This window comes from Ciconia boyciana, chromosome 8, assembly GCF_034638445.1.
Source record: "Ciconia boyciana chromosome 8, ASM3463844v1, whole genome shotgun sequence".
In the NCBI taxonomy this organism is placed as follows: Eukaryota; Metazoa; Chordata; class Aves; order Ciconiiformes; family Ciconiidae; genus Ciconia; species Ciconia boyciana.
In genome coordinates, this window is record NC_132941.1 from 43,412,703 (window position 1) to 43,428,112 (window position 15,410).

Sequence of the window (15,410 nt, forward strand, 5' to 3'; positions counted from 1 at the left end):
TATAGGCAACGGACACACTGTTTATAAATCATGGACATATCGTGACATACAGGAGACTATAAAGCTAGTATGATCTATTCCTACAGAAAAAACTCTGCATATACAAGAGAAACACAAGGCTTGCGTGAGCATCACGGCTGTGAAGAGTGGTAGCTGATACTCATTACCTTTTGAGAAGTTCACCTCCTGTAAGTCTGTAAAAAATAGTTAAACCTAGGAAGACACTAAGAACTCAGAGGAGAAAGCTCTTGAAACTGGCTTGTGACTCTTAACTACAAACTAAAAGTTGTACTTTGAAAAACTCAGACAAAACCCACAGAATATCTGTGAGAAAGTTACTTTCATATCTGTGCTACTTTCATACCCTGTGCTACTTACATGTTAAGAAGGGATATAGTAATCAGAAATACTCATGCTTGGCAACAGTCACGAACCTCAAAGCAACACCCTTCTGTAGTACATACATATAGCAATCCCCCGCTCCCCCCCAACAAAAAAAACCCCTGTAGGACTAACAAAAAAACTTGTTGACTGGTGACTGTAATACACTGAGTACAGATAATAAATAGTGATGAAGGAATACATGGTTGTGAAATAGCAAATGAATGAAGCAGGGTCCCAAGGAATAAGTTTTTATCTCATTTGCTAGCTACTCTTAAGTTTGTACCAACATATCTCCAATTCTATTGTTAGTTGACAAACATGCTCGTTTTACTGGGCAGGAAGGCAAAGTGAGGCTTTAGGACATCACTAATCAAGAAATAAGCAGGTGCCATGATACACATGCTTATATTGGTACTTCCTCCTGTTATTCCTGCAAGGACAATACATTAAATGTAGCATGTCTAGTTTTGGCAACAGCAGATAAATTATAACAAGTACCTGGACTTGGTTATAAATCCCACACTTCTAGAAAATCTACTTAAGTTACAGGATAAAATAGCAAAAGCAGAATGTGCTAGTACATGGTTCTTATTTTTTATGTTTTGTACAAAAAGCAAGATCAGAATTTCTCTTCCTGACTATCCCACCGAACACTTGAATAAGAAAGGGTTTTGAGATATAGCTAATTAAGAGAACCATGCAGTCAAAGACGACTGAATGATTTTCTATACAGAAACATGAAATGAACCTGAAGTAACTGAAGGCATTAATTCAAACTATTTAAATATCATTAAACTGTTCAGTAGACGTCGATACTCAGAACTAAAGCAGCCTTCATTTGTTTTATCTTAATTTACTTCTCAAGCACATTGTGGCCACTTCAATTCTGAATACCCATATCTGTAATCTTAATCTGATTTGAGTAATCCACTTTAACAATTAATTCAGATATATTCACTTAGGTATTCATGTCTCCTGAGTAACTGAAAAAAAGGAATGTAAACCGATAAATGCATTTTAGCTGAAGAACCATTTGTTACTATTATTACAGAAGAGATAAAAAAACAGTTTTCTCCTTAAAAAAATCTGGTGAGATCAGCGTATATTTTATGTGTTTTCCACATTTACTAGAATCCAGTGATAGTTATGGGTCTGAAGTCTCCTCTATCAAGGTGCCCAGATTTCAACACTGCAATATTGTTGTATTACCTGAGAGGCAAACATTGAGATGCACATCATTACCTATACTAATATTATACCTATAATATCATACCCGTAACATTATGAATGGGAATTTGAGAAAAAAAATGAGATTAAGTGATCCATCCACAGCTAAGCAATAGATAGTCACTTAATTAGGGACACAATGTAGATTCACTCCTGTTCCTAACTTTTACTAACAGGCTTCAGACTTCCCATAGCAATGCATGAACTGCCTTACAAAATGAAATTACCTCACAGACTCTAGACCTTCATTACCAACATTGTGTCTTAGGTACGGATAAACTCTGGCTATTTAGTCAGTAGTTACTTCTGAAGAGGGAGGAGAAATGGAGAAATATAATACCATTATACCATTAGAGACATCCCTGCAGTGTGGCCATATCTACCTGTGCTTTTAAACCCGTGACACTAAGTCAATTAGTCTCCCTCCAATGCAAGATCAATTATTTCAGAAAGGTACCCAACATGGCAGGGAACAGTGGACTTTATTTATATCTGTAAGAGATACACGCTACGCAACAGGGAAGATCTATCCACATGTCATCACTTTTAGGAACTCCAGTGATAGACCAGGGTCATACTATATTAAGATTTGGTAGAGATACAAAACCATCTCAGTGCACCTGATTCTGATCATCCACTTCAGCATAGAAAGACTGCAAGGTTTGTATCCAAACTGCAGAGACCACTGGAAAGGCACCATCGTTAAAATGTATTTGTCTTTGCAGAAAGCTGCAGATACTCAAAAAAAACCAAATCAAAGGCCTCTGAATTGCTGGTATTAAGGAAATAACAAGAAGTCAAGATTATAGCTGGGACTTCAGCTTTGATGGAAACTTAAAAGAACCAAAGCACACTAATTTTACTCTAGCTCTGCACAATACCAGGTAATACATTTTCTTGTGTGAAATACTTTGTTGAAAGTTGTGATTTAAATAACTTAGCCTCTCATCCCATTGTACGTATCACCTGGAAAGTTAGCAAAAGAGGAAAATTAGGCAGAGAGTAAATGATTTGCCCATAGCTATCCAGCTGCCCTGAAAAGTAGGAGTGTTAGAGGCATGCTTACTTGGGGAGAAGAGACTTTATTGCTGCTATTTCATAAGGCACAATTGCTCTCCTCAGACATTTGTCTTTTGTAATTCCTTCACTGGAAAAGCTATTTGTTAATAGCTAAAAATACACCTTAACGAAGAGAATAAGTGACTGATAAAATACTTATTAAAAATGATTAATATTTTGGAGATTAAAAAAATCCCTGAAATAATTCAGGGCATTTGAGCAAGAGTCTGAAGAAGTGTTCCTCTGAAGTCATGTAAGCCACAAGGAAACTATACCAAATGCAGAAGTAGAGTAAATTCCTCTTTTGCCGCACATGTTGACACCTGCAAGTCAGGAGTGGCTTCACACCACAGAGCGGAAATTCAAATCAAAGGAGTTGCTAGGATCTCCGCTGCTGAAATCCAATCATAACAGAAACTTACTCACTTTATGCACCAGAAAAAATAGTCTCTGTGAGAGTTTTTCTTCTATTTCAAGGCAAACATTTGGAGCGAGGTAACAATTTGCAGTCTCAACTTTCAATGCAATTTTCAAATCAAGCTTTTACAAAGATGGTTCAGTGTTGCCTCGTCCTCTTGAGAAAAATCTCATGCATATAGTCCCAAAATCTCCCCTGATGCGACTCATTGCGATGAATCATAGCAGTGAGGGCCTCACCCTGATCAAGGCTTTGCCAATAATCCTGCAGCCACATCTCTTTCCAGCTGAAACAAAAAAAGAGACACCACAATAAACCATTAAAAAAACAAATGAGTCTGCAGCTGTAATAGCACTGAAAAAAAATCTTTTTTTTTTCACCTAAGTGGAAAACAGGCCCAGAGATGGTCATGACAAAGTATGTTGTTACCGTGCCATTGTGCTCCAAGTCATTTAAAGAAACGTGCTATGAAAATTCTCTACAGAAAATATAAGTTCAGCATTAGCTTTACAACATTCTAGAAATATCAGCATGCAACTGTAGTGTTAACCAAAGAGATTAAATTATTAACTATAATAAAAACTTCTATTAAAATAAAATCTAGCACAGAGTCCTTATATGATTTTGGGAGTAGTCTTCCATGGCCAGTATATGTATCACAGTTAGCCCAAGATTCAATTTTTTTTTCAGATAAACTGTTTAACAATTAGAGAATGACAGCTATTCATTACAAGCTCAGGTTATACATGACAGAGACAAAAAATCATTATAACCCTCAACCCTGACTCTATTCTTTACCTCCAGACCATGTAGGTTGAGTATACACTTTCTCTTTTTCAATGCATACATTCTCAAACTTTTCATAGCACAGACTACATCACTGCAACTTTCAGCAATTCCCTTCCCATTCATGATCACGTGGACTACTTCTCTCATTTGTGTTATATCAAGGTATGGCAGTAATTTATTTCTCTCTTCTCCATTATATCTGCTACCCAGCCACATAAGTCCATCACAAATTTTGGAGAGAAGGACCAAACATGATGCTCTTTTTAATCTGTTCAAATGAGGTACCCAATACTTGTTAACTTATATACAGAGATTTTTGCTTCTTCTCCCTCCCCATCACAGAAATAAGTACAGTGCCTTCTGCATTCACTCTATACACCATATATTAAAGCAAGCATGGCTGCACTGCCCAGAAGCAGATCTCAACCACTACTCCAGGAAGACCAAAAGAAACACACAACATGTCATAGTCGCTTTCTTTGTGGAGCAGCATACAACTTGTATGCCATGGGAATTAGTTTTCTGTGGTCAACAGCATCATCATCTGATCAGGAAGCACACAAGAATGGTCACGTAGGAATTAGGGCTTCTCCCCCCAAAAAGGTGGCGGGATCAACAGCCCAACTGAAGTGCATCTACACCAATGCACGCAGCATGGGCAACAACCAGGAGGAGCTGGAAGCCATTGTGCAGCGGGAAAACTACAATATAGTTGCCATCACGGAAACATGGTGGGATGACTCGCACAACTGGAGAGCTACAATGGATGGCTATAAACTCTTCAGAAGGGATAGGCGAGGCAGGAGAGGTGGTGGGGTAGCCCTATACGTTAGGGAGTGTTTTGATTGTCTAGAGCTTAATGATGGTGACGATAGGGTTAAGTGTTTATGGGTAAGAATCAGGGGGAAGACCAACAAGGCAGCTGTCGTGGTGGGAGTCTGTTATAGACCACCCAACCAGGATGAAGAAGCAGATGAACTATTCTATAAGCAGCTGGGAGAAGTCTCACAATTGCCAGCCCTTGTTCTCACGGGGGACTTCAACTTACCAGATGTCTGCTGGAAATACAATACAGCAGAGAGGAAACAGTCTAGGAGGTTCCTGGAGTGTGTGGCAGATAACTTCCTGACACAGCTGGTGAGAGAGCCAACTAGGGAAGGTGCCCCGCTGGACCTGTTGTTTGCGAACACAGAAGTACTTGTGGGTGATGTGATGGTTAGAGGCCATCTTGGGCATAGCGATCACAAAATGATAGAGTTTTCAATTCTTGGAGAAGTAAGGAGGGGGGTCAGTAGAACTACCACCTTGGACTTCTGGAGGGCAGACTTTGGCCCATTTAGGAGACTGGTTGACAGAGTCCCTTGGGAGGCAGGCCTGAAGGGCAAAGGAGTCCAAGAAGGCTAGACATTCTTCAAGAAGGAAATCTTAAAGGGTCAAGAGCAGGCTGTCCCCATGTGCCGAAAGACGAGCCGGCAGGGAAGACAACCAGCCTGGCTGAACAGAGAGCTTTGGCTGGAACTCAGGAAAGAAAGGAGAGTTTATGACCTTTGGAAGAAGGGGCAGGCAACTCAGGAAGACTACAAGGATGTCGTGAGGTTGTGCAGGGAGAAAATTAGAAGGGCCAAAGCCCAACTAGAACTTAATCTGGCTACTGCTGTAAAAGACAATGAAAAATATTTTTATAAATACCTTAGCAACAAAAGGAGGGCTAAAGAGAATCTCCATCCTTTATTGGATGCGGGGGGAAACATAGTGACAAAGGATGAGGAAAAGGCTGAGGTACTTCATGCCTTCTTTGCCTCAGTCTTTACTAGTCAGACCAGTTGTTCTCCAGATACCCAGCCCCCTGAGCTGGAAGATAGGGATGGGGACCAGAATGAAGCCCCCATAATCCAAGGGGAAATGGTTAGTGACCTGGTACACCACTTAGACACACACAAGTCTATGGAGCCGGATGGGATCCACCCAAGGGTACTGAGGGAGCTGGCAGAAGTGCTCACCAAGGCACTTTCAATCCTTTATCAGCAGTCCTGGCTAACTGGGGAGGTCCCAGTTGACTGGAGGTTAGTAAATGTGACGCCCATCTTCAAGAAGGGCCAGAAGGAGGACCCAGGGAACTACAGGCCTGTCAGCCTGACCTCGGTGCCAGGGAAGGTTATGGAGCAGATCACCTTTAGTGCCATCACGTGGTACATACAGGACACCCAGGTGATCAGGCCCAGCCAGCATGGGTTTATGAAAGGCAGGTCCTGCTTGACAAACCTGATCTCCTTCTATGACAAGGTGACCCGCTTAGGGAAAGGCTGTGGATGTTGTCTACCTAGACTTTAGTAAAGCCTTTGACATGGTTTCCCATAACATTCTCCTGGAGAAACTGGCTGCTCATGCCTTGGACAGGTGTACTCTTCGCTGGGTAAAAAACTGGCTGGATGGCAAGGCCCAAAGAGTGGTGGTGAATGGAGTTAAATCCAGTTGGCGGCTAGTCACAAGTGGTGTTCCCCAGGGTTCAGTTTTGGGGCCAGTTCTGTTTAATATCTTTATCAGTGATCTGGATGAGGGGATCAAGTGCACCCTCAGTAAGTTTGCAGACAACACCAAGCTGGATGGGAGTGTTGATCTGATTGAGGGGAGGAAGGCTCTACAGAGGGATCCGGACAGGCTGGATCAATGGGCTGAGGCCAATTGTATGGGGTTCAACAAGGCTCAGTGCCAGGTCCTGCACTTGGGTCACAAGAACCTCATGCAATGCTACAGGCTCGGCGAAGAGTGGCTGGAAAGCTGCCTGGCAGGAAAGGACCTGGGGGTGCCGGTCAACAGCCGCCTGAATATGAGCCAGCAGTGTGCCCAGGTAGCCAAGGCGGCCAACAGCATCCTGGCTTGTATCAGGAATAGTGTGGCCAGCAGCACTAGGGAAGTGACGTACTACGTACTTGTCCCCTTGTACTCGGGCACTGGTGAGGCCGCACCTCGAATACTGTGTTCAGTTTTGGGCCCCTCACTACAAGAGAGACATTGAGGTTCTGGAGCATATCCAGAGAAGGGCAACGAAGCTGGGGAAGGGTCTAGAGCACGAGTCTTATAAGGAGGGGTGAGGGAACTGGGGTTGTTTAGCCTGGAGAAGCAGAGGCTCAGGGGAGACCTTATTGCTCTCTATAACTACCTGAAAGGAGGTTGTAGTGAGGGGGGGGTCGGTCTCTTCTCCCAAGTAACAAGCAATAGGACAAGAGGAAATGGCCTCAAGTTGCGCCAGGGGAGGTTTAGATTGGGTATTAGGAAAAATTTATTCACTGAAAGGGTTGTCAAGCATTGGAACAGGCTGCCCAGGGAAGTGGTTGAGTCACCATCCCTAGAGGTATTTAAAAGACAGGTAGATGTGGTGCTTCGGGACATGGTTTAGTGGTGGACCTGGCAGTGCTAGGTTAATGGATGATTTTAAAGGTCTTTTCCAACCTAAATGATTCTATGATCTATGGTGGGACATTTCTGCAGTGTACATCAACGGAGACCTCAAAATCGACCTTTTAACATAGATTACGATGTGAAGGATCATAGACAGAGGCTTACTTCTGCATTGAAAAAAAAAAAGACTGCCAAAAGATTCCTTTGTAAAATGCAGCACTTGGACATACTGTGAGATCACTTTGCTTGCCAGATAAATTCAGTAACCTTTGTTCAAGGACTGCCAACACAAGTTACTTGTTTTTTACAGCACTGAATAAGGGCACACATTAGGAAAATGAGTATACTTGCATTAAGTACTAGACACAAGACTAAGTGGCAGTAGGTAACAGAAAAAAGAAAATGTTTGTTGTGGTTTAGCCCCAGCCTGCAGCTAAGCACCACGCAGTTGCTCGCTCACTCCCCCCCGGTGGGATGAGGGAGAGAATCGGAAGAGCAAAAGTAAGAAAACTTGTGGGTTGAGATAAGAACAGTTTAATAATTGGAACAAAATAATAGTAATAATAATAATGAATTGTAATGAGAAGGAAAACAACAAGCGAGAGAGAGGAACAAAACCCAAGGGAGGGAAAAAGAAAAAAATATTTTTTTTAAAAAAAGATACAACTGCTCACCACCCGCTGTCCGACGCCCAGCCAGTCCCCAAGCAGCGATCACTACCCCCCAGCCAACTCCCCCAGTTTATATACTGGGCATGACATCATATGGTATGGAATAGCCCTTTGGTCAGTTTGGATCAACTATCCTGGCTGTGCCCCCTCCCATTTCTTGGGCACCTGGCAGAGCATGGGGAGCTGAAAAAAGTCCTTGACCAGTGTAAACACGGCTTAGCAACAGCCAAAACATCAGCATGTTATCAATATTATTCTCATACTAAAATCCAAAACACAGCACTATACCAGCTACTAGGAAGAAAATTAACTCCATCCCAGCCGAAACCAGGACAATGTTTTCCACCTGAACTCTACAGAAACAACACTGAAAGGAATCCCAGTATCCAAGTGAAGACTTTTGTCAAAAACATTAAATACGAACACTTTGATTTTTTTCTTTTTTACAGTGCTGTTACTGGTTTTTAAGAAAATAATTTCACTCTGATTCTGTAACCTGGAAAAAATTGGTACCCCAGGATGAACAGGACTGTACAAATATCCTGAAACTACCAACTACATACACCTGAAACATTATTACCGTGAGATAAGGATCTACCTTTAATCCTGGCTGATTATTGGATTCTATTGCAAGAGACACCTTACAGTGTACACGTGGCAAATCTGATGCACTTTTAAGCTGGTTTTTCTCTTGTCATAAATAAACTGTGACATCGCTATAAAATGGAACTAGCAAAACCATGATGGTTTCAAAATATTCCTTTATCAAAGGCACACTAGCTTCTCTTTTCTCATGCTACCACAGATGAAAACTTTAGGTAACTGGAAAGGTATTGTCTCTCAGTCTTCTTATAGTTATCCTCTCAAACACCCCACTTTTGGAAAATGAAACTTTATCAATGAAACAAATGAAACATTTCTCTTCACAAAGATGGGAGTCCAAGAATAACTGGAGATCCCAGTTCCTAATAAACAGATATTCTACTCATCCGTAGCACTGTAACTCACTATTTTCTGTACAAAGCAGCCAAGAATTCAGTAAATTATAGTGACTGATGCATAACCTAACATATACAAATGGTTGTTCTACAGCCTTTCTTAAGCTCACTTGGGTGTGAAGCCCTGAAGTCCAAATACAAGTGAGGCTGCAAGCATAAGGATTTAGGAACCACATCTCCACACTTAGAGCTGAAGGACAGCAAGGTGAAGGTATAATAATGTGCTATGGCTACATATACCTACATAGAGAGAGATTCTGATGCAACAGTTCTGTCAATTCAGCGCATTCATCAACCCTAGAAACAAATTACATCTGGGAATAAGGGTTACAGAGAATGCAGATGCGCAGGGTAACCTTATTGTAATTGGGTACTTACTCTAAAAATACATAAACTCCAATTGCCTTTGTTGTTCTCTGAGTTACAGAAGCCTCCAGAACTTAAAGTCACAGCATATGTTTATAGTCAAACCTTGTACATTGCATATATTCTATCGTTTGTAACCTCACTAGGCCCACGTCATTTTTCCACAATAATGTTTTCTAAAGTAACAAAATACACAATTGACTGGCTCAGTAGACAATCATCTAAATTGACCATACTGTTGATATAACATTACTGTCAAACTCTGACAAAACATGAGAATGTTTAGCTAATGCTTTGGTGGCAATTTTACGTTACTGTCACACCATTTACAATTCTAAGTAATTGTGTTCCATTTTGGAGATAAAATCGGTGAAAGCTCAGATGCCTATGAAGTAGAAACCACTGTATTTCACTGGAGATCCCCTTGATCATGCCTCAGAAGGTATAGATAGGTATCTTTCTAAAGTAGATAGCAGACAATGTAAAAGCTTCCCTGGTACAATTTTCCCAGACACCTCTCATGTCTATAAACATGGGGAGAATAACACACTATGGTTCAATGAGACACAGAAACTTCCGTGGAATGCAACTGTAGCTTGGATTATGGACCAGCTATTCAAAACTCCTTGCTGATGACCACTGCACAGAATGATGGAGTACATGAGCTTGCAAGTAAGTGGCGCAGGCACCCATGCCGTGCCTTCAAAGGTGCTTCTCTACTGCCATCTGCTGCTCAAGCAAAACAAAATACAAAAAAGTAGAGAACGCTCTCATATAGGATGCTGCATAGCATGCTACAACGGAAAAGCACATTTTGCTACCGAGACTGAGAAAAGGTATTACTATAAAAAAGCTACAATAAATCAATCGACCAACAGAACACAAAGGATTATGGACCCCTTTTACTTACAAGCATAACTTTTCAATTAGTCAATATGAGAATTAATTGTACTGTGAAAAATGCTTTTTAATTACAAACATCAAAAGTTTTGTAAAATAGGCTTTTCCTAAATAACCTGAATGACCTCAGGCTTATTTTCCTTTTTTAATTTCAGCTGGGCATTTTTTAAAGCATCCAAACATAGGACGAAGTAGTTCCCCACAGTTAGAAAATTCTTCATAATTTTTTGCAGATGGATAACATAATAAAAACTTTTTAGAGCTTCACATCCACATAGAACTTAGTTCTGGGTTAGCGTACTTGAAATGACGGATTCTACATGTCGTGGTTTAACCCGTGGTTTAAACACCACACAGCCACTCGCTCACCCTCCCTCCCCCGGTGGGATGGGGGAGAGAATCTGAAGAGCAAAAGTAGGAAAACTCGTGGGTTGAGATAAGAGCAGTTTCCTAACTGAAACAGAATAATAACAACAACAACAATAATAATAATGAAAAGGAAAACAAGAGGGACAGAGGGGAACAAAACCCAGGAAAAACAAGTGATGTGACCTCTCACCACCTGCCAACCGATGCCCAGCCCACCCCCGAGCAGCGATCACTCCCTTGGCCAACTCCCCCGTTCATATACAGAGCATGATGTCATATGGTATGGAATATCCTTTTGGCCAGTTTGGGTCAGCTGGCCTAGCTATGCTCCCTCCCAGCTTCTTGTGCACCTCCTCACTGGCAGAGCATGGGAAGCTGAAAAGTCCTTGACTTGGTATAAGCACTGCTTAGCAACAACTAAAACATCAGTGTGTTATCACATTATTCTCACGTTAAATCCAAAACACAGCTCTATACCAGCTACTAGAAGGAAAATTAACGCTATCCCAGCTGAAACCAGGACACTACATTTTCAACACAGTTTCTTCTAACATTTTAACACTCCTAAGCATTCAATTATTTAGTCTAAGAAATTATTAACAAAGCTGTAAACTGATATAAACTGGGATAGAGTATATTGACAACTTCATTCTGGACAGCACATGAGATCTTCCCAATATTTTCAAAAAGTCATTAATTTAATACTACAGCGGGACTGACATCAGAACATGGAAATCTTTGGTGACAGATAGCTATGAACATAGGCAAGATCTGCTATGGCTGAGGGTTTATCTTTATGATGGCTGTCTGATGGCTTATAGAAAGTAAATTGCATGCACTTGAGTAATTGCCTAAAAAGACAGAAATTGTTGCAGGTAATGCAAAGAAAAATTACAAACCTTGGGGATCCAAACATGTTCCACTAATAATACACACTACAAAAAGTGCACACATGGTTTATGAACTGCAAGAACCCTTCCTTCTAGCAACTGCAACCTCAAACACTGTCAATAGAAAAACTCAAGGTTTGGGAACCCAAGCACTGACTTGTTTTGTGCCAACACATGTATAAATACTAAGTAGACCATGCAAACAAAACTCTATTCTGCCTGTCAAAAGTGGTTGCCTCAGGGTTGGTGTGGTTCATTCCCTGCTGACAGACTTCAGGGCAGCTCACACTAGAAATGGCTAATGCTGGGCTATAGGCCTGGGAGATTCCAGCAACCCCCATGTGCAAAACGAACAAGAAACTACTCAACCTATTCTCTGTCCTGCGTGGTCCCTCTCCTAAATAAATGGGATGCCATCCTTCAACACAAGCCAGACTTCTGTCACACAAACCAACAGAAAGTCTTGTAAACTATCCTGGGTGAGCCTAACTGCCGCTCAAGTCAACAGGAGCTAACCAGGCCTGCACTGAACAGAAGGCAACCCCACTCTTAACACAGTACTTTGTAATGAGCTATAGAGCTTCTTTCACCCAAGGGCTACCAAGTGCTTTACCATCACTGTAGTGAAAAACATCCCTCCTCCAAACAAACAAAGAAACAAAAAGACTAAGACAGACAACCACATTGCCCAAGGTCACAGAGCATTTTAACAGAATATTATGGGCGTTTCATGCTCCTCTTTCAACCACTAACCAATACCACTGTCCAAGCCTCATTTTCAGCCTCAGTGTTACACAGTATTAGCAGAACTACCATACCACCCACAAGACATAATATAAAGTGTAACTGGAGATGTATTAAGAGATCCTTTAAGTACAAAGCATTATTAAAAGTTACAGCTACTATTATTTGAAGCTTTTTTTCCTTCAAAAAGCACAGTATTGGTACATTACCTGTCTCCTCCAGAGAGGTCTTCAACAATTCCGAACCCAGGGGTTGGCATAGGACATCCCATGTGCTTGAACTGAGCTATGCGAGGTCTGGGAGCTGGAATTTTCCCGTGAGACTTTTTGTGTTCCTGCTCCTCTTTGACCCGGGTGTTCTCCCTGTCACAGATGAAACACTCGAAGCCATTCAGGTAATTGGGCAGAGTCATGTCATTCACACCCCACTCCCGCCTCTCCAAGCTCTCTATCAAGAACTGGTTTTTGATTCCACCAAGGTTTTTATACTCTAGATACTTCATATATTCCTCTCCATTCTTGTCCAGGAAATCAAGATACTTTGCCAGCTCCTGGGGGCTGTCAAAGTCATCTATAAGAATGATGGAGAGGTTGTTTGGCATCCAGTCCCGCACAGCTGGGGAGCCTCGGTACACTGGGACAGCACCCAAGTGCATTGGACGCCACAGCTTCTCCGTCATGTAGTCGTCACATATGGCATTCTCCAAGGCCAGATGAAACTTGTACCTGGCGATAAAAGTCATAAATTCAGAATCTTCTGTAGTGGCTGTAGAAGTGTCTCTCAGTCGCTCACTGGGAAGCTCACGGTTATGCAGGCATTTCCCATAGGAGTCAACCTAAAATAACAATCGGCATCTTTACAAAGTGATTTGTTTGCCCGGAGCTCGTTTTTAGAGCTTGTAGTTCTCGTAAAATTCCTAACTTTGATCAGTTCCTAGATACCTTAGTTTAGCTTTACTTTCACTCTAAGTTCTTTCCCTTGTGACTATTCCTCGAGTCTCAGTTCTAACAGCTTTAGAGGAAACCGAGTTCTCAGTTTCAAAAGCAACATAAACTATGCTACAGATTTGGGGGTGGGGAGGAGTGCAGAGAAAGGAAGATGTCACCCAAAAATGTATTTATTAGCAGATAAATCAAAAACTGAGAGGTAAGGAAGGGCATTCAACTCTCGCTATGTTAATTTAAAAGTCATCTTTCTACTTAACAGAGACCCAGTACTTTTCCAAACAGTTAGTATGCACAGTTCCTGCCAGCCTCAGCAGCCTGGCAAGAATTTTCCATTTGTTAGACTGAGAAAAATTGATGCAAGGAGCTAAAAGAATAGTGTCTAAAAATGAAAGACAATACACTTGATCTGGAATCTGCTTCATACTTTGACAATACACAGTCATATTTTAAAAATTATTTTGTCTTTGCCTCACTACCAAGTACATGATGAACTTGCACAATAAATGAATCACTACCAACAGAAACAGCAGAAATGGCTAGGAAAAAGATGTTTCAGATAAAGACTAAAAACACATGTGCCTTTTTTTTCCTAATCTACTATCCTTAAGAATTTTTAAGAAAAAAAAAAAGTACTAAACTTTTTTCTGCTTGAAAAAAATGTTATTTCAGTTTATGAAGCTACTCTCCATCAGCTGTGCCACAGCAGTACAAGCCACCATAGAAATAACATGGTCCTACCACAACACAGATGAGGAGCAGATTCTCGAAACACAGTAACCTGCCTTTTTATTGCACGCCTATACTTTCAAATGGGAGCAACGCTTGTAAATGGACAGCCTTCCTTTACACTAACTCAAAGGTCCAGAGATTTCAGCAACTTCTAGCACTTGGTCCACACGACCAAGCTTATTCAGGCTTAGCCCAACTTGTGACTGATCCCGACCGAGCCTGGCCAACTCCACAACTAACAGCTACCATCAGGCCTACCTACTGGCATGCGGTGTAGTCTAGACCACGCTTTGGGAAGGAATACAACTAGTTTTTCTGTCCAGCTTGTAGTCGGCATGCATCCCGTTACGATTCGTGTCTTGGCTAAAAACAAGGACAAACAAACCCCATTAAAAATTGGAGCTGGAGGGGGGCAGCCAGGCGGGCTCAGCTCCCACAGCAACACCGTGCCACGGCTTCCGTGCGCACCCCACCTACCTGGATGTACTTCATGAGCTCCCGCACGTAGCGGTCCCTGTCTGAGGGCACATCGCAGTGGGACTGCATGTACAGCACCGGGGCATAGCCCTTCCGCCGCCACGCGTCCTTCTCGGCCAGGGGCACCGCCGGGCCCCGCAGGTACCCCACGCCGGGTAGCCACTGCAGCGTGAGGGGGTAGTCAGACTCCCGGCGGAAGGTGGCCGTGTAGTTGAAGAGCTGGATGCCGGGCGGGTGGGAGAGGACGTAGTTGTTCATGGGGGACTCCTCGTGGAAGAGCGCCCAGGTCTGGTGGGCCAGGCGGGGCAGCGGCGCCTCGTAGGCCCTGAAGTCGGTGCCGTAGAAGATGAGGGCCTTGGTGCGGCGGTGCCGGGCCACCCGCCGGCTCCGGGTGACGAGGCAGGAGCCGCGCGGGCAGTCGATGCGCTCCGTGTCGCCGGGGAAGTGGGGGAAGAGGCTCCCGCTCCACCACAGCAGGATGGGCAGTGCCTTGTTGCTCCGCGTGTCGTTGTTGCCGGGGCCGCGGTACGACGCGGCGGCGACGAAGGCCGCGCCCGGCGGGACGGCATCCTGCGCCCACCCCTCCGCCCCGCACGGCTCCTCGGCAGCCGCCAGCCCGGCCTCCCCCTCCGCCGCCCCCGGCCCTTCCGCGGCCAGCGCGGCCCCCGCGCCCCAGGCCAGCGCCAGCGTCGCCCAGAGGCAAGCGGGCCCCCGCCGCGCTACGCGGCCCTGCCTGCCGCCACCCATGCCCGCCGCCCTGGGCCAGCCCCGCCGGCCCGGCCCAGGAAGCGGCCGCAAGGGCCCCGCCCTCGGGCGGCGTTCCGTCACGGGGCGCGCGCCCAACGGCCGCAAGGGGCGCAACGGCCGGCAGAGGGCGCGGCCCGGGCAAGGCCGAAGCCGGGTCCCGGTCCCGGAGCGGGGCAGGGCCGGCCGCCCTACCGCCTTTCTTCCCCTCCAGTCGCTCTGTATCCCCAACGCAAATTAGAAGTGGCTGTAGGGGCAGCGAAAGGTAACACAGACCCGTTAAAGCAAGAGCATCACTT

The 15,410-nt window shown here is 43.8% G+C and overlaps 1 protein-coding gene across 1 annotated transcript; it reads right to left on the reverse strand.

Annotated features, from left to right (window-relative positions):
• FUT11 (fucosyltransferase 11) lies at window positions 1–15,150 on the reverse strand. The gene is made up of 3 exons (XM_072869354.1): window positions 14,368–15,150; window positions 12,424–13,049; window positions 1–3,374 (listed from the first exon to the last, which is right to left on the reverse strand). The coding sequence occupies exons 1-3, from the start codon at window positions 15,112–15,114 to the stop codon at window positions 3,227–3,229; spliced, it is 1,521 nt and encodes a 506-aa protein (XP_072725455.1). The 5' UTR covers window positions 15,115–15,150; the 3' UTR covers window positions 1–3,226.
• Window positions 15,151–15,410: the final 260 nt, after the last annotated feature.